The sequence below is a fragment of the Crocodylus porosus genome, unplaced genomic scaffold (genome assembly GCF_001723895.1).
Source record: "Crocodylus porosus isolate Cpor-Errol unplaced genomic scaffold, CroPor_comp1, whole genome shotgun sequence".
Lineage (NCBI taxonomy): Eukaryota > Metazoa > Chordata > Crocodylia > Crocodylidae > Crocodylus > Crocodylus porosus.
This window is the reverse complement of record NW_017728886.1, coordinates 291,610-310,889: the sequence shown is the minus strand read 5'-3', so window position 1 is coordinate 310,889 and position 19,280 is coordinate 291,610. Positions and strand designations below refer to the sequence as shown.

The 19,280-nt window shown below is 59.6% G+C and overlaps 2 protein-coding genes across 2 annotated transcripts in view; one reads left to right on the top strand and one right to left on the bottom strand.

Annotated features, from left to right (window-relative positions):
- The window catches only part of AOC1 (amine oxidase, copper containing 1), a 14,544-nt gene extending 2,733 nt beyond the window's left edge, over window positions 1–11,811 (top strand). The window contains exons 2-5 of the mRNA XM_019528689.1: window positions 8,580–10,137; window positions 10,321–10,609; window positions 10,777–10,909; window positions 11,216–11,811. Coding sequence (XP_019384234.1) covers window positions 8,595–10,137; window positions 10,321–10,609; window positions 10,777–10,909; window positions 11,216–11,491 — 2,241 coding nt within the window. The 5' untranslated portion in view covers window positions 8,580–8,594 and the 3' untranslated portion in view covers window positions 11,492–11,811. The remainder of the gene's footprint in view (window positions 1–8,579; window positions 10,138–10,320; window positions 10,610–10,776; window positions 10,910–11,215) is intronic.
- A 1,505-nt stretch (window positions 11,812–13,316) lies between these two features.
- The window catches only part of KCNH2 (potassium voltage-gated channel subfamily H member 2), a 7,528-nt gene continuing 1,564 nt past the window's right edge, over window positions 13,317–19,280 (bottom strand). The window contains exons 2-11 of the mRNA XM_019533297.1: window positions 18,814–19,251; window positions 18,225–18,612; window positions 16,796–16,995; window positions 15,712–15,964; window positions 15,427–15,620; window positions 15,083–15,182; window positions 14,576–14,830; window positions 14,196–14,385; window positions 13,919–14,078; window positions 13,317–13,715 (exon numbers count right to left, since the gene is read on the bottom strand). Coding sequence (XP_019388842.1) covers window positions 13,521–13,715; window positions 13,919–14,078; window positions 14,196–14,385; window positions 14,576–14,830; window positions 15,083–15,182; window positions 15,427–15,620; window positions 15,712–15,964; window positions 16,796–16,995; window positions 18,225–18,612; window positions 18,814–19,251 — 2,373 coding nt within the window. The 3' untranslated portion in view covers window positions 13,317–13,520. The remainder of the gene's footprint in view (window positions 13,716–13,918; window positions 14,079–14,195; window positions 14,386–14,575; window positions 14,831–15,082; window positions 15,183–15,426; window positions 15,621–15,711; window positions 15,965–16,795; window positions 16,996–18,224; window positions 18,613–18,813; window positions 19,252–19,280) is intronic.

Below are 19,280 nucleotides of genomic sequence, written 5' to 3'. Positions count from 1 at the left end.
GGCGGGACTGGACGTATTTAAATCAGCGGGTCTGGACGATCTCCACCCCCGAGCGCTGAGGGAATTAGCTGAGGTCATTGCGGGACCCCGGCACGGCTGTACGAGCGCTCGTGGTGCTCTGGTGTGGGGCCGGAGGACTGGAAGAGGCCAACATGGTTCCCATCTTCAAAAAGGGGAGGAAGGAGGACCCAGGGAACCGTAGTCTAGTTAGTCTTACCTCGATCCTGGGCAAGCTTTTTGAGAGAATTATCCAGGAGCACATCTGCGCAGGGCAAGCAGGGGAATGTATGCTAAGAGGCAACCAACATGGGTTTATTAGAGACAGGTCCTGTCAGACCAACCTGGTGGCCTTCTATGACCAGGTCAAAAAAGCCTTGCATGCAGGCGTCATGGTGGAAGTATTCTTCCTGGACTTTCGGGAGGCCTTCGACACTGTCTCTCACCCTGTTCTCATTAAAAAATTGAGGGACTGTGGCGTCGACACCTACACAGTCAAATGGGTCACTAACTGGCTGGAGGGCTGCACCCAGAGAGTGATGGGGTCTTATTCAACCTGAAGGGATGTGGGCAGTGGGGTCCCCCAGCCACCTGCGCGGGGTTCGGGATTGAGAGTATGGTCAGGGGTAGAAAGGTAAGAAAGGTTTATTGACTTAATAAAAACATGACTACGTGTAGGAACAAGACAAACAATGACAGACAAGAACAATTTGTGTTGGCAACTTATCAGCAGTCTTCTCTGATGCCTGTTGTACAACAAGTTTCTCTTTCTACAAAGTTCAGCGAGTCAGGTGCCCCTGATCAGCACTGTCCGAGGGATACCGGGAAGGACCCTGGAATTCAGTTCTTGGGCTTCTCAAGATCTACAGGCATACTAATCCAGGCCAACAGCTAACTAGTCCTTTTCACAGAGATGCATCTTCCTTCTGAATTGTTTCCAGATATTCCAGCTCATTTATAGCTTCTGAATTGTACTGATAATATACAACTACTCAGATTCCTTTTACTTCAACTGTCCTTAGACTGACCAATAGCAGTACATTTCTTTGTACTTGCATTCCTTTCATAAGGTAATTTGAACTTCACCACAGGGCCTTACTACTTCAAGGCTTTGCTAAATTTACTAGGCTTTACTTTATACAAGGCCTTATTACATTTTAAACTTTAATTAGGCTTTTAGCAACAGCATACAGCTTAATATCTAAACAAATACAGAGAAACACTTGGTCTAATCTTCATAGAGTCTTCAGCCAGCACCTTTATCACACAGGCCTACTTTTCAGCTGTCACACTCCACCCCTTGCTTGCTGAAGCACTGTGATAGCTACAATTGAGATGTCAAAACTACATGCGCTACATCAGGGAACGGGGAGGGACCAGAACCTGTGACTTCCACCAGGGTGTGGAGTTATACCTGGGTGATGTCGGGGCCTTCCGTGGGGGAACAGCCAGAAACAATAGTGAACACCCCATTCTCTTACAGATCGCACTTATTTTTCCCTCTTTGGGAGCTTGTAACCATGCTTTACATCCCAGAGAGCAAAAGAGTTCCCACTGTCGCTCATGGGGATGATGCTGTATCGGGTTGATGAAACGGCACTGCCCTGGCAGAATCATAGCACTAATTTGCTTTAGGAACCCTACAGGTATAAAAGGATGAGGATAAGTGGTGGAGACTTGTATATACAGCCTCCTTCTAGTTGTATTAAAGTGGGTACCATTCCATCCACGCCTCTGTGTAGGTATGATTCAAACCATGTAATAACTTTGTTCCAACTTGTAATGCACTCTCCCACCTGGTGGGCCTCGCACCATCGCTGGAGAGGGTTGTCAGCATATGGATGGGAGGGGGCAGATTCTCCCATAAACACAATGGCTCGAGAGGCTGAACAGATGCAGAATGCACTATTGGGGACACAAACTCAGGGGCGCTTTGCTCAGCGGGGTCCCCCTCAGGAAGTATGTAACAACAAACTCCCAAACGAGCAGAGCTACAACAACCACCTCCCCTCCCACAGTCAGCCATTCCAGCCTTCAGGTGGGGAATGAACCCAAGATAATAACTGGTGCCACAGGTGCACTGACAGTTACCACCTGGCCAGTCAACTACCCTGTGTCTTCTACTCAGAGACCAGGACTTCACTTGCTCCGGGGTGGCGGGTTTCTTCCAGTATGGATACTGGAGCTGGACCACGTGAAGGTCATCTGAGCACGTTTCTGGGGGATGCTCTTCAGGGTCAGGCCACTCCTTGAGGTCTTCAGGAGCAAGTTCATTAATATCTGGGTAATAAGGAGGATAGTAGACCCGCCCTACCCAGGAAACACAATAAGACATTAATACAAGGAGTATAGTCATAACAGTCTACTATTTCATGGTGCCAGTCGGTTCAGACCACTGACAGAGCAGGACTCGTCTCCAGTGGCAGGCTCAATGAGGAATGGCTATGGCTGCACTTGTGGACAGATCCAATCTGTAGGAACAAGACAGCAAGGAGCTTGGCTCCCATTAGGTGAATCTGACTTAAAAGGTATTAGGCATACCTTTTGCTAATAGTGTTTTCTCCCATTTATCTCCCTGAGGATGCTTCACTACTACCCGATCTCCTGCCTGGAGCTTTCCTGGGTCACCACTCCTAGGTCGCTGTACTGCTGGCTCGCGGGGACCACCCAATCCAAAGGCCTGTTGCATAGGGCTACCTCCCGGATGCGGTCAGTTATTGGCCCAATTGATAGCTCGATTCAGGTGCAAGTCTTGGCCTTTAAAAGCTGGGCCGATGGCCAACCACAAATTGCATTTGAGGATGCCATTGGCTCGCTTTACCAATCCATTAGAGTGTGGATGGTATAGGATGTGATATGTCCATAACATGCTATGTTTCACAGTCCAGTTATACACAAGGTGATTGCGGAAGTGAGGGCCATTATCGCTGTGTAGTTTTATAGGTGGTGGATACACAGCTAGCAAAGTTTCCAGTGCTGCACAAGTGTCTTGGGCTGTAGCTCTCACTGAGGTGGGGGCGAACATTATTCTTGTGATAACTTCTACGACTACAAATACGTAGCATCACAACATGTCTTTAATATCAGCGGATCCCATCCACACAGGTCCATAACACCGGATGCTTTCTGTCAAGGCCGGTAGTGATGGGACAGCAGCCATCAAGGGGTCAGTATTAGCATTCAAAGCTCGAAAGTCAGTAGTCAGTTGCCACCCCACATTTGGCTTGTGCACTGGCCACACTGGATTGTTATACAGAGAGTGGCTTCAAATAATAGTCCGGTCTTCTAACTGCTGGCTGACAATACACTGGATAGGTTGGGTGGCCTCGGTGGGAGTTCGGTACTGGGGTCTGTGTGCTCCTCTCATGGGAGGCAGGGTTAGTGAGAACATGCTACATCGAGTTACAGATGTTATAGCTGGTTCTCGGTGAGGCACTGTGCACTCAAACTGCCAATTTTTTTGCTCCAGGGCAAACTGCTGTTTTCTTAGTACATTAAGTCCCAGTAAGCTTGGTCCCCCCCTTAAGTATTACTGCTGCTGCTGTTACCTTAGAGCCATTAGGTAATGCGAAGGTTGCTCGGACCAGATGTCCTGGTTGTCTGGTGCCTCCAACTCCCATTACTTGATAAGCGGTTCCTTTCTCCCCCTTCCGATCTGTGGAATCTAAAATACACATCTGGGCACTTGTGTTTAATAGCATATTAATTGATTTTTCACTTTTACTTAATTGAATTTGTACAGCTATCCGAATTAAGGGGCCAATATTAACTTTAGGTACTGGTCTCCAGCTTGCTGCTACCCCCATCGTGGCTCCTTTCTTTGGGGGTTGGGCCGGCCTGACTCCCTAGGCCACGTGATCAGGCGGGGTAAAGGCTGGCGGCCCCACAGGGCCTGGGACAATGTCGACAGTTCTGCCCCCAGGGCAGAGAATCTCTCCGGTGACGCTGTTGGTGGTGCAGAAGGCTTTGCTTTTGGTCTTGCCCCTTTGGTACAGCATTTAGCCCCCAGCCCTCTCAAGCCATTGGTGGGCAGTCTATTGAGTTGCACTTCACTGAAGCAGGCAGCTAACAAGTCTTTCCACATTTTTGCTTGAGGAGTCTTGGGTTGTGTTTCCTAGCTTTTCTCAACAATTCGGGGGGAGTCAGGGGGTTTATCTTTCGCTGAGGCCACTGCCATGGCCTTGGCAGTTTTCGTCGGCTTGGTAAGCCTTGGCTTCTGAAAAATGGGTAAAAGCTGCACAATATTGCTGGATTGCATCTCTTACCGGGTGATCCACCACCTCTGGCTCCAAGGCCAGCAGGGCTGAGGTACGCTCTGTTGGTGCTTGTCGGCAAAACCTCCTCCACAACGGTGCTGTCACGACTTCTGCATCTGGCGCGTGAGTCTAAACCCCCATTTGAACTAGCTAGTCTATTACTGGCTCTCCTGGCTTGGACTTCTGCTGCTTTTGAATATTTTAAATTTCCGCACAGGTAAAGGAATGCAGCTCTGTTGCGGGATTCCCTCCTTGAGGCCTTGAATGAGTTCTCACCATGGGAAAAACTTGGCTGAGTTTCTCCCTCAGGGCGGGGAAGGCCTGGCTAGGTTCTTCCCTCTGGGTGGGAACACACGGGGGTGTTTCAGCACCACGCTCATCATTAATCTCCTCCTCTCCATCAATCTCCTCCCTTTGATCTTCCTAGAGCTCAACTTCTGGTTTATCTCTATACAGACACTTGTGGGAGGATGGCTCCACAGCCTGTGCTGACTGCACGCTCTTCTGGGAGGAAGCGGCTACGCACGCGGTCATAATTTTTCCTTCCCTCCGTTCTAATGTTTCCAAGCAGCTCTGTGCAGCTCGCGCCGTCACGTACGCCGCGCTGTTCAAATCTCTCACGTCTTCTAACTCCTTACTCAGCCGGGTGACCTCTTCCCGGAGCTGGGCATGCTCTTCAGCCACTAACCGCAGGCCCGTGGCCAGCAGCTGCCACAGGCACTCCTTCTCGGGCTTACCCCAGGCAGCAGTACCAAACTTAGCCCAGTGATCAGGTGCAGTTCTCGGGTCACTCCAGGCAGGTCTCAACCTAGCTTTATCCCACCCACGATTTTCTGTCCCTGTCACTTCCTTAAGCAAAGCCACCAACAGGGCCCATGCAACTCCCTTCATGCTGACCTTTCTCTCCAGACCAGAGCCTCTCAATCTTGTTTGTGACGTCGATTTATGTCCCAGCCACCTGCAGAGGGCTCGGGATTGAGAGTATGGTCGGAAGTAGAAAGGTAAGAAAGGTTTATTGACTTAACAAAAACACAACTACGTACAGTAACAAGACAAACAATTTCATAGATTTCATAGACATCAGGGCTGGAAGGGACCTCGGGAGATCATCGAGTCCAGCCCCCTGCCCAAAGGGCAGGAAGTCAGCTGGGGTCATAGGATCCCAGCAAGATAAGCATCCAATTTACTCCTGAAGGTGTTCAATGTAGGTGCTTGAACCACCTCCGCTGGCAGACTGCTCCAGACCTTGGGGGCTCGGACAGTAAAGAAATTCTTCCTTATGTCCAGCCTGAAACGGTCTTGTAGTAGCTTATGACCGTTCAACCTCGTCATCCCTTGGGGCGCTCTGGTGAACAAACGTTCCCCCAGATCCGGATTTTAACCCAGAGGGTCTCCAGTCGTCCACCCTGGTCGCACAAGGACAGACAAGAACAATTCACATCGGCAACTTATCGGCAGTCTCCTCTGATGCCTGATGTACAACAAGTTTCTCTTTCCACAAAGTTCAGCGAAGTCAGGAATCCCCAATCAGTGCTGTCCGAGGAGTACCGGGAAGGACCCTGGAATTCAGTTCTTGGGTTCCTCGAGATCCACAGGACCACTGATCCAGGCAACAGCTAACTAATCCTTTTCACAGAGCTGCATCTTCCTTCTGAATGGTTTCTAGATATTCCAGCTCATTTATAGCTTCTGAATTGTACTGATAACATACAACTACTCAGATTCCTTTTACTTCAACTGTCCTTAGACTGACTAATAGCAGTACAAGCCTTGCATTCCTTTGATAAGGTAATTTGAACTACACGACAGGGCCTTACTACTTCAAGGCTTTGCTAAATTTACTAGGCTTTACTTTATACAAGGCCTTACTACATTTTAAACTTTAATTAGGCTTTTAGCAACAGCATGCAGCTTAATATCTAAACAAATACAGAGAAACACTTGGTCTAATCTTTGTAGAGTCTTCAGCCAGCACCTTTATCACACAGGCCTACTTTTCAGCTGTCACAGTGGGGTCCCCCAGGGCTCAGTTCTCGCGTCCGCACTGTTCAACTTCTTAATCAGTGACTTGGACAAGGAGGTAAAAAGCACCCTGTTCAATTTGTAGAGGACACTAAGATGTGGGGGGAAGTGGGCACACTAGAAGGGAGGAATAGGCTGCAATCAGACCTAGACAAGTTACAGGGGAGGGGGATGAGAACAGGATGGGATTCAACACCGACAAGTGCAAGGTGCTGTACCTGGGGAGGAACAACCGGCACCATACCTACAGGTTGGGGAACTCCCTTCCCAGCAGTGCAGAGGCAGAAAAGGATCTTAAAGTCATTACTGACTCCAAGATGAACATGGGCCGGCAGTGTGGGGACACGGTCAGGAAGGCCAACCACACCTTGTTGTGCATCCACAGATGCATCTCGAGCAGGGCCAGGGAGGTGATCCTCCCCCTCTATGCGGCACTGGTCGGGCCGCAGCTGGAGTACTGCGTCCAGTTCTGGGCGCCACACTCCAAGAGGGACGTGGACAGCATGGAGAGGGTCCAGAGGAGGCCACTCACATGGTCGGGGGCAGCAGGGCAGGCCCTACGAGAAGAGCCGACAGGACCTAAACCTGTTCAGCCTCCAGACGAGAAGGCTGAGGGGGGATCTAGTGGCCTGTTACAAACTAGTCAGGGGGGACCAGCAGGCATTGGGGGAGTCCCTGTTCCCCTGAGCATGACCAGGAGTGACCAGGAATAGTGGTCACAAGCTGGCAGAGGGGAGATTTAGGCTAGACATCAGGAGGCGCGACGTCACTCTCAGGGCGGCTAGGATCTGGGACCAACTTCCAAGAGAAGTGGTGCAGGCTCCTACCCTGGGGGTCTTCAAAAGGAGGCTGATAATCACCTGGCCAGGGTCGTTTGACCCCAGCTTTCTTTCCTGCCCATGGCAGGGGGTCGGACTTGATGATCTGCTTCTGTCCCTTCCGACCCTACCTACTATGAAACTATGAAACTCATTGGTGTCAGCTGATTTTCCCAGTAATCCCAGTCCAAACTCAGCTCCTTGCTTGATGCCATACACGCAGTGCACAGGACGGGGGCTAGCAGTTGGCACCGGAGCCCTTGAAAACTGAGCTGGCAGCCGACACGGCTGTGGACCCCCCTGGAGTGGAACAGGCAGCCTTGATACCCCGGCCCCTGGGTGGGCGTGCGGCAAGGGCAGGGCATGGTGGGGCGGTCACTGGGGGCATGAACCCCTCCTTCCAAGCTGCCGGGGGTGCCGGCATGACTGTCACTGGTTTCCTCAAGCTGGGACCATGTGGCTGCCCTGCCCACCCGAGCCCCGGGACCAGCTCTCATGTGAGGGCATGAGGAAGGGGGAAGAGTGCCCGGCTGTCCCAGCTGCCTGCAGCGGGCTTGTTCGGGATTGAGAGAGTGGTTGGGGGGAAAAGGTAAGAAAGGTTTATTGATGTAACAAACACGTAATTACGCAAAGCTTAACAACATAACAAAGACAGACAGTAAATCTCGAAGTCGGCAACTTATCAGCAGTCCCTTTTTATGCCTGGTATACGACAAGCCTCTCAAAATCCAGCAAAGTCAGGCATCCCTAATCTACACTGTCCAAAGGGGAAGGACCCTAGTGTTCAGTCTTCGAGCTTCTTGGGAACCACCGCTCCTCTGAATCCAGGTCTGCAGCTTATCTTTTACAATGATAGCATTTTTTATCACGCCGCTTTCCTTCAGCTGATTTCCGTGTGTGCCAGCAAATTTATAGATTTTTTTGAGCTAGCTGTTGCTTGCAGCCAATTATAGTTCTATACTACAAACTTTCTTTATATGACTAACTAATAGCAGTACAAGCCTTTGCAGTTTCCTTATATGATTAATTTTAGCTGCACCGTCACTAATAAAGCTGGCTTTAAGCTATGGCAAAATGCATTAACCAAATACAGGAAATGCTTAACCACAACGGCTTTCTTTTACACCCTTTCTTCTAGCTATAAGCATTCCCCATTACATAGATAAGCAGCAGAAAACCAGGTTTAACCCTCTGAAAGCCAGTTTAGCTGTCACAGGATGCCTCACCAAGCACTCTTTTAAGCAGATGCTATTGTGCTGTCAAGAGACATGCCCAAGTCACTGCTACACCCGTCCCCTGCCCTGACCGGTGCCTGGAGCCCTGGCAGCCATAGAGGGGGCAGCTTGGGCTGTGGCTGGGACTGCTGGAAATGAGGCAACACCAGCCCCCCCGCCAGGGACTCCCAAGGCTGGGAGACTTATGCGGTGGACGTTGGGGGCCGCCAGATCCCCTGCCCCTCCCTGACTGCCCCGTCGTCCCCCTGCAGGTGCCTGGAGGCAGGATGTGGCTGCAGGCGCTGGTGGGAGCAGCGCTGGCGCTGGGCGCCCTGGCCAGCTTGGCCGCCCCGAGGCAGAGCCCGCCCGGTGCCGCCATCTTCGCCGACCTGAGCCCCGCGGAGCTGCGTGCCGTGCGGGACTTCCTGCTGAGCCAGCCGGAGCTGGGGCTGGTGCCCGAGCACACGGGGCCCCTGGCCGCCAACCGCCTCTTCCTGGTGGAGATGCTGGCACCCAAGAAACGCCTGGCGCTGCGCTTCCTGAACCAGGACGGGCCCCCGCCTCAGCGCCAGGCCCGTGCCATCATCTACTTTGCTGGGCAGGCCCAGCCGAACATCACCGAGTACGTGGTGGGGCCCCTGCCCCGGCCCAGCTACTACCGACCACGGCACCTCAAGGGCAGGCACCCAGTGGCCTTCACGGCCCGGCCCGTCACGAGCCTGGAGTACGAGCTGCTGCACCAGAAGCTGGAGGAAGCCACCGCGCCGCTGTCCCGCCTGCTGCGCGACACCACGGGCTACTGGTACCACAACTGCAGCACGCGCTGCCTCGTCTACACGGATGTGGCGCCACGTGGCCTGGCGCCCGGCGAGCGCCGGTCCTGGGTCATGCTGCAGCGCCTGGTGGAGGGCTACTTCCTGCACCCCGTGGGCGTGGAGCTGCTGCTCGACCACCGCAGCCTGGACCCGCGGCGCTGGGCCGTGCAGCAGGTGTGGTTCCAGGGCCAGTACTTCCCCAGCGTGGAGGCGCTGGCGCAGAGCTACGCGGCCGGCAGCCTGCGGGCTGAGCGCCTGCCCGAGCCAGACACACACGAGCTGTACTCCAGCTACGTGCCACGCGGGCGCTTCAGCACTGACACGCCCACCGACGTGCACGGGGCCAAGGTGTGCGAGCCCCAGGGCCGGCGCTACCGCGTGCAGGGCAACCAGGTGGAGTACGGGGGCTGGGCACTGGCCTTCCGGCTCCGCTCGTCCTCTGGGCTGCAGCTGTTTGACCTGCGCTTCGACGGGGCGCGCGTGGCCTACGAGCTCAGCGTGCAGGAGGCGGTGGCTTTCTACGGTGGCAACACCCCCTTGGCTATGCAGTCCAAGTTCCTGGACATGGGCTGGCTCATGGGTACCCTGGCGTACGAGCTGGCACCCGGCGTGGACTGCCCCGAGTCCGCCACCTTCATAGACGCGGTGCACCTGCACGACGCGGCGGGCCCGGTGCGGTACCGGCGGGCGCTGTGCATCTTCGAGCTGCCCACGGGCGTGCCCCTGCGGCGCCACTTCAACAGCAACTTCCACGGCAGCTTCCGCTTCTACGGGGGGCTGGAGGGCACTGCCCTGGTGCTGCGCACCACCGCCACCGTCTACAACTATGACTACATCTGGGACATGCTGCTGTATCCGAACGGCGTCCTCGAGGCCAAGGTCCACGCCACCGGCTACATCCATGCCACCTTCTACACCCCTGAGGGGCTGAGCTATGGCAGCCGTGTCCAGCGCCACGTCCTGGGCAACATGCACACCCACCTCGTGCACTACAAGGTGGACCTGGATGTCGCAGGTGATGCCCCCACCCATACCCTACCCCTTCCAGCTCAGGACAGGCTCCTGCGTCTTTCCCACCTGCTACCTGCAGGGATGGAGCTGTTCCCAGCCCAGGGGGGACCCAGGAGTCCTGGCCCCGTGTCTTGTGCACAAGCCCTGGTACCCCCACACCCCACCGCTCACGGGCTCCCCCCCACAGGCACCGCCAACAACTTCGAGACGCTGGAGCTGCAGCTGGAGAACATCTCCCTCCCCTGGAGCCCGGGCGAGCGGCTGGTGCAGCCACGCCTGCAGCGCCGCCCGCGCCGCACGGAGCGCCAGGCTGCCTTCCCGCTGCGCCAGCCCCTGCCCCGCTACCTGCTCTTCTCCAGCTCCGGCAGGCACAACCGTTGGGGCCACCGGCGCAGCTACCGCATCCAGCCCAGCTCCCACGCCGGTCCTGTGCTGCCCCGTGGCTGGAAGGAGGAGAAGGGCATCGCTTGGGCCAGGTGAGCCGGGTACAGGGAGGCATTGCGGGGGGACTGGGGTGTGGGTCAGGCCCCTCCCTGGCCCTGCAGGGCAGCTAGGCCAGGCTCCCCAGTACCCCGTGGAGGGTTGTAGGGGCGGGGTTCTGCCCCTGGAATAACTGCCCCCCCATTTACTGCCCCCGGGGCAGGTACCACCTGGCGGTGACACGGCACCATGAGAACGAGGGGCGGAGCAGCAGCATCTACACCCAGCACAACCCCTGGGACCCGCTTATTGACTTTGAAGCCTTCATCCGCAATGATGAGAGCATCGAGAACGAGGTGCAGGCCTGGGGCCTGGGCACAGGGGGCGGGGCCTGGGCACAGGGGCGGGGCCTGGATGGGAAGGGGGGGGCTTGGAGTGACAGGGCGGGGCTAGGAAAGCAGCAGGGCTTAGGCAGAGGGGCGCAAGGGCTGTGGCATGGGGGAGAGAAGGTGGGGCTTGAGCAGAAGGGTGGGGCCTGGAAGAGGGGGTGGAGCTTAGGTGGCTGGCATGGAGTGGGTGGGGCTTGAGCAGGTGAAGCGGGGCACAGGGCTGGGGGCATTGGTGGGCACAGGCGGGACCGTGATGGCACCGGTGCCCCACAGGACCTAGTGGCCTGGGTGACGGTGGGGTTCCTGCACATCCCGCACTCGGAGGACGTGCCCAACACAGCCACGCCGGGCAATGCCGTGGGCTTCTTCCTGCGCCCCTTCAACTTCTTCGACGAGGACCCGTCGGTGGCGTCGCGCAGCCCCATCATTGTGCGCCCGCTCGACCCCGACACCACCCGCCTGCAGGTGCAGCGCTGGACACCCGCCAGCCCCGGGCCCTGCGTGGCACCGGAGCCCTTCCACTACAACGGCACCTACCGGGAGGAGTGAGCCCCGCTGCGCCACGGCTGTGGGGATCGGGCCCTGCCCTCCACCCTGGCTGGGTAGAGGAGCTGGGCCGGGCTCGTGCCCCTCTGCGCTTAGCAGCACGTCCAGGGCATGTTTCCCTGCGGAGCAACCTGCCTCAGGGTCTCCGCTCAGCTCGGTTGCCTGCAACAGGAGCCTTAGTCCTTAGGGCCCTGGGCCTACAGAAGGGGGCCCAACCCCCAGCCGGGGGCAGCGATAGGGGTCGGGGAGGAGCCCGGGCTGGGGCGGGAGGTCACAGGCGTCTCTAGTAAAGATCGCTGCAGCCCCAGCCACGCGCCCGAGTCCTTTGTGCCCCCCTGCCCCGCTGGGCGCAGGACCCAGCTCACAGCCCTGTCCCAGCAAGCCGTGACCCTCCAGCCCGCAGCGCAGAGGCAGAGACGGGCTAAATCGGTTTATTGGGGTGGGGGGGGCTACGGCGAGGACGACATGCAGGGCGGGCACGCGGGCCCGGGCGACACCCGCCCGGCTACAGGACGACAGCACAACACGGCACATGCTACACGGGCCTGCACGGCCCCCAGGCCAGGCGGGCGGGCAGATGGCGCCGCCCCGGGGCAGAGCGGCGGGGACAGGGAGCAGGAGCTTGACCCCCACTCTGGAGACCTACCCCCACCCCGGGCTGGGGTGGGGGGGAGGGGGGCTGGCTGGCAGCTCCCAGCATGCACTGCTGCCACATGGTCAAGCTGATCCCAGCAGGGCCCAGCCTGTTGCTGGAGCCCTCGAGGCCAGGGCCATGGCCACGGTCACGTCCAGGACCCGCAGCCCGAGCGTGGGGGGACCAGGGTTTCCCTTCTCTGAGGACAGGGTCAGGCTGGGGGGGCCTGGCCCAACCCAGCATCGGGTGAGCAGCCAGGCCAGGAGCTGCCCACTCCTGCTGTGGGGGTTGTGGTTCAGGCGTGACAGAGCACACGCGTGTGCACACACAATACAGCTCAGCCCCTCCCATAGGGAGCAGCAGGCAGACACACACACGTACACATACACATACCCCCACAGGCAACAGACATAGGTGTGCAGGTGCACACACACACACTTACACACACGTGTGTGCCAGGATAACTGAGTACAGGCACATGCACACACCTGCACAGAGAGAGGAGGCATGTGCATGTGAACACATGTACAAGCAGACACGCCAAGAGGACCTGGACCCAAGCAGGTTTGGACACAGACATACAGGTGCACGCACATGCAAGCGCCAGGGCGCGTGCACATGCACACACACACGCACACATACATGGGCATACGCACGCAAATACCAGGGCATGTGCACCTGCTCACACACGCATACACGAACACACATATACATACACTCATATGGAAGCGCCAGGGCGCACGCACGTACACATGCATGCGCACACATATGGAAGTGCCAAGACACATGCACACGCACACACACATTTATGCACAAATGCCCATACACACACACATACGCACACACAAGCGCCAGGGTACACGTGCACACACACACACACACACACATGCATGCACCAGGGCACTGGGCACACACGTGCAGACAGACCCATGTGAATGCACAGAGCAAGACATGGGGCTTTGCATATGTGCACCCTGCACACACCCACGCACACACCCGCACGCACGCACACACTCGTTCTGGCCCACCAGGGCAGCCGGGCCCTTGGGGACCTGCAGCAGAAGTGGCCCCTGCCCGGCTGTGGCTGGGTGCCAGGGGGCGGGATGGGGCAGGGGGCAAGGCCGCGGCCTGGCGATATGTCTGGGGGGGGCAGGGCGGGGGCCTTGCCCCAACAGTACCACTACGGATTCGGCGCCGGACCAAGCGGTTCGTGTCTAACAGTCCTGCAGCTGCGGCCGGTGCCGGCCCCACGCCCTATTAGGCCAGCTAACAGGCAGGCGTGGGGTGCAGCCAGACCCCCCTGGCGCCCGGGGGGCCATGGCCTGGAGTCCTGGGCATGGCCTGTCCAGCACCGGCATGCGGTGGCTGCGGGGCCAGGCCCCGTCCCAGCCCTGCCGATTAACTGCCCGGGTCAGAGCAGTGTCTGTGCAGGGTCTGTGAGCCCGGCGCCACGGGCAGCTGTCCAGGCAGGGAGAGGCGCCGGGGCACCGGAGCCGCCGGCTCCACCAGCAGCACCACGTCCGGCGGGGGCAGCTCGGCCGGCACGCGCCGCAGCGGCTGGGCCAGCTCGAAGGGTGCCGGGTACTCGGGAACCTGCGAAGGAAGCCGGGTGGTCAGCCGCAGGGACCTCAGCCTCGAGCCCGGGACCCCAAGACACAGGGCCTTGAGAGCCCCGGAGCTGGGCCAGGGGGCACCACGATGGCACTGGGACGCCACAGCCCCAAGTTCATGGGCACGAAAACCAGAGCTGTGGTTGCCGCGTGGGGCTGGCTGAGGCGGGGTGCAGCCGGGCTCACCTGAGAGAGCGTCTGGATGGGGGTGATGGGCAGGACGGGCTCAGGGCCTGGCGGCTGTGGGGGCGAGGACAGGGCGCTGTACGCGGGTGGCACTAGGGCGGCCTGGCGCTGCAGCAGCTGCATGACGGCAGCCACGTCTGCAGTCATGCGTGTCTCCAGCCTGCAGACACATGGCACCGGGGTGAGCGGAGAACAGGCTGCGCCGTGGACCCTGTTTGGAGCCCCCCCGCCCCGGAGGAGCTGGGTCCATGCCCCCCGCCGCGGCCCTTGGCAGTACCTGTTGAGCTGGCGCTGCAGCAGGTCAAGCCGGCTCTCCAGCTCCGAGCGCTGGCGGCGGGCAGTGGTGGGTGGCGGCGGGAGGCTGAGGGCGGCGTGGGCCGGCACCGTGCAGCGCGGCAGCTCCTGGTACTGCCGCCCCCGGCTCTCGCCCCAGAAGCTGAAGATGTTGGAGACGCCTGAGAAGGCTCCTGAGCAAGGGGCCGGGGTCAGCGCCTGCAGGCACCGGCACCGGCTCTGCGGATGCCCGTGGAGCTGCAGGGGCCCTGGCCTGGCAGGGCAGAGATCCAGGGACCTGAGACCCCTCATGAGCCCCTCACCCCCAACAGGCTCCCGTGGGCTCGGTGTGGTCTGTGACCCCCCCGCCCCAGCCCCACCCACCTGAGAGGGGGTTGCAAATGTCGCTGCCCTTATCAGGGTCAAGGTCGGGGTCAGGATCAAGGGGTCCTGGGGCAGGTGGGGCAGTGTTGGGGCAGATGCCAGGTGCAGGGGTCTCATCCTCGTCACTGGAGATGGCGCTGGAGGCCGAGCTGCTGGGCCCCGGCTCCCACTCGGCCGAGCCCCGCGGTGCCCCTGGCGCCTGGCAGCTCCGGCCCGGGTGCAACGCGCGCCGCGCCTCATCCCTGGCCCCCGCGTCTGCAGGAGGGGGCAGCAGGTGAGCACGGCCTGATGCCGGGGCAAGAGCTGGAGCCACCCGTGGCCATCCTCAGACCCCCGCAGGCCCAGCTGTGCCTCCCCAACCTGTGCCCCAACCCATATGCTGAACACGCTGTCCCCCACATCTGCCCCTGCTCCCCGCAGGGCCCAACAGGGCCTGCCCCACATCCCCCCAGGACCCACTCCCCCAGGGCCCCAGCCCCACATCCCCCAGGTCCTGTGCCCGCTCACCCTTCTCAGTGCGCCGGCGGAAGGACAGCTTGCGCTTGCGGAGCCGGTTGAAGCCGCTGTCCAGATCATCGCTGCCAGGGGAGCCGGGGATCATGTTCGTCTGCACAAGGGGGAGAAGGCATGAGCTGAAGGGGCCACGGGAAGTAACCTGGACAGCACCCAGAGCCGTGGGGGGCTTGGACCTGCCCAGCCAAGGGCCCTGGGGGAAGGTGAAAGGGGGCTGCGGCCAAGCCACATGGCAAGGACCTGAACTCCGCACCCTGCAGACCCCCCTGGCAGACTGAGTCTCCCTCGGGGCCATGCTTCCCCCAGCCATGCCCGTCCCCCCCCGGACAGGCACTTACATCCCGCAGGTTGAAGGTGATCTCCAGGCTGGACCAGAAGTAGTCGGAGAACTCGGGGTACATGTCCAGCACTTCCAGCAGGTCGTCTCGGTGGATCTTGTGCAGGTCACAGTAGGTCAGCGCCCGCACGTCCGCGCTCGACTTCCCCGGCCGCGCGTACAGGTTCAGCGGCTCCCCGAAGATGTCATTCTTCCCTGGGAAAGGTAAGGTGGGGCCGTCAGCCACAGCCACGGCACTCACGTCCGCACCCCCAGGGACAGGGGAGGTGGTCCCCATGGGGCTCACCGAGGATGGCCACGACAACATCACCACGCAGGATCTCGATGGAGCCACGGGAGATGAAGTAGAGGGCGGTGAGGACGTCGCCAGCATGCACCAGCGTATCGCCGGGCGGTGCATGCGTGGTCTTGAACTTCATGGCCAGGGCCCGCAGGCAGCCCTTGGTGGCACCCTTGAAGGGCTTGCAGTTCTGCAGCAGGCTGCGGTTCAGGTGCAGGCAGATGTCGGCCTGCAGGCACTCAGGGAAGCCCTTCAGCACCTGCAGAGGGCAGGCATCAGCGCCAGTAGCACCCCTCGCCCATGCACGCGCACCAGGATCATCACACATGCAGGCGTGAGTGTTCACAGCCATGTCCGGGCGGCCGTGTGCAGCCCCACATGTGTGCAGATCCATCTCCCAGGAGGCAGGGAGCAGGCAGGCACCCCTTCACCTGCTCCCCAGACCCAAGCCTGTGTCACGGCGCTGTAAGCGTCACCATGGGAGTGGAGAAGGGCTCCCTGGTGTGTACCCAGAGCGTGGGGGCAGGGGTCTCCCTGCAAGGATCTTCCTGGCTAGCACAGGGGGATACTGGGGAAGCTGCGTGTGCGGGGGGAGGGGGCATACGTGCACAGGGGCTGGCGCCCAAGGGGCCAGGAGGCCACAGTAGCACCATGTACGGAAGAGGGTCCCAGGGAGTGCTGTGTGCATGAGTCGGGGGAGGGGGCAGGTGTACCATGGGGGCAGGGACCACATGCGTGGAAGTGAGTTGCAAGGGGTGCTGTGTGTGCAGTAAGGAGAGTGGATGTGCCAGGCATGTGCAGGGATCATGGGGCAGGTGTGTGCATGCATGTGAGTGTGCATGCATGCCCACACGTATTTGGAGGTGGGGTTGTTGGTACTACCGTTCGCAGGAGGCTGGCAGGCACGCCAGGCATATGCAGCATCAAGGGACAACTGTGCAACACGTCTGGGGCAGGGTTTGTGTGTGTGGAAGGGGGTCACTAGGAGTGCAGCATGCATGGGGGGGTAGCAAGCATGCCACACACGTGCGGGGTCACGGGACAGGCATGCCACGCATGTGCGGGACCGGGGGCAGGCAGGCTCGCTCACGGCGTTCATGTCGATGCCGTTGGTGTAGGACCAGGCGTGCTGGAAGTACTCCTCAAGGCGCTGGCGCAGCGGGTTGGGGATCTGGTGGAAACGGATGAACTCGCGCACACGCAGCATCTGGGTGTGGTAGCGCGCGGTGCCCGAGTACAGGCGCTGGATGATGGCTGACACGTTCCCGAAGATGCTGGCGTACATCAGGGCTGCGGGACATGGTGTGTCACGGCCGGCACAGAGCCGCCCTCCCCGCGGCACGGGCCTCCAGCCACCCCCAAGCGCCTGCCCTGTCTGCCCACACCTGCATGGGCACACGTCCGGCCAGTCGCAGGGTCCGGGGAGCCTGCCAAGGGTGGGACCAGCCCAGCCAAGTATCGGCTCAATGTGCCCTCAAATACTTTGGGAACCAGCCCCTGCCTAACGTGGAGCACCCGGAAGGAGCCCTCGGCCTGCGCCTGGTGGCAGGGACGAGGGCCGGCTGCATCCTGCTGCTGTCAGTGGTGTTCATGGGTGCTCCAGGCCCTGCCCCCGCTGCAGAGGGGCAACCCCCCCAGCGCAGACCAGTCTGAGCAGGGAGGAAATCCCTTCCTGCCCCAGGGCAGCGTGGGGCTGAGCTGAGCGCAGGGGCAAGACCCTCCAGCCGGGACCCCGCGGGGTTGGTGCCAGCAGGAGCCAGGGCACAGCCCAGCCCCCGCCTCCGCTTGTGCTGCAGCAGCACCAGCGCCGCTGGGGGAGGCTTCGAGCCACCCCGATAACAGGAAAGGACACGCCAGGGCCTGCACACGCGCACGTGCATCCAGTTCACACATACACCCGCCCTTTGTGCATACACTCACATGCATGCCCCTCTTCCACACACATTCTCACGCCTTTTGTACATACGTACCCACATGCACCCATCTGCACACACAGACACGCATTCCAACTTGGCACACAAGTATACACGCGCAAACCCATATTGCACATACACTTGCACGTACAAACACACATGCACAGGCCCTTTACACACACACATTTGCACACACCAATGCCCTTGCACACACATACGCACACCTGTTACATGCACACCCACCCATATCACAACCCTTTTGCGTACATCCCCACTCTTTGTGCATGCACACACACACAGCCTTTGCACACACAGACATGTTCTTTGCGTGCATGTACACACACCCATATGCACAGCCTCTCTGCACCCACACACACGATCTTTGCATGCATGCGCACACACTCACCCCCTTTGCAAAACACATACAGGCCTGCAGGGACATACACACATGCACACCCTCATGCACACGCACCCGCCCTTTGCACGTGCCTCTTCCTTGCATGGAGACGTGCCGCCCCGGCACACACAGGAGGCCCCCAGGTGGAGCAGGGCAGGGGCAGGCTGGCCCTGGCCCCGACCCCAGCCCTGGTCCCGGCCCCAACTCACAGCCGATGAGCATGACACAGATGGAGAAGATCTTCTCGGAGTTGGTGTTGGGCGAGACATTGCCGAAGCCAACGCTGGTGAGGCTGCTGAAGGTGAAGTAGAGGGCGGTGACGTACTTGTCCTTGATGGAGGGGCCGTGCAGCTGGTGGCTCTCGTTGAAGGGCTTGCCGATCTGGTCGCCCAGTGAGCGCAGCCAGCCGATGCGCTGCTGCTCCACGTTGCCGATGGCGTACCAGATGCAGGCCAGCCAGTGCGCGATGAGCGCGAAGGTGCACATGAGCAGGAACAGCACAGCCGCCCCGTACTCCGAGTACCGATCCAGCTTGCGGGCCACCCGCACCAGCCGCAGCAACCGCGCCGTCTTCAGCAGCCCGATCAGCGTCGTCGTCTGCGGGCGCGGGACTGTCAGCGCTGCGGTCCCCAACCCGGTACACCCCCCGGAGATCCCGCTCCCTCCCCCCAGGCCGGGAGTCCATGCCTGCTCTGCTCCCCGCAGCCAGCACGACCACCCCCCCCGCCTCTGGGCCGGGGCAACGCCCTGCTCGCCCCCACGCTCACGGCGCAGAGGCGATGCGGACCCCGGCGTTACCTCCTCAGAGCCGGAGCCGAAGATGAGCAGGTCGAAGGGGATGGCGGCCACCATGTCGATGAGGAACCAGCCCTTGAAGTAGTGCGTGGCGATCTTGGCGGGGTGGCTGACCACCTCCTCGTTGGAGTTGACGTAGGTGGTGCGGAAGTTGATGAGGATGTCGATGATGAACATGATGTCCACGATGAGGTCCACCACGCTGAGCGGGCTGCAGTAGCTGCCGCAGGTCTCGGGCGGCTCCCCCGCCTCGTTCAACAGGAAGGCGGCCGAGTAGGGCGTGAAGATGGCCGTGTAGATGACCAGCAGCAGGATGAGCCAGTCCCACACCGCCTTGAAGGGGCTGTAGTGCAGGATGGTCCACTTGTGGATGCGCGGCGCCTGCAGCTTGTACTCGGGCAGCACGTCTGCGCCCAGCGACAGCACCTGCAACACCGGCGCGAGCCCACGTCACCGGGATGGGCAGCGCC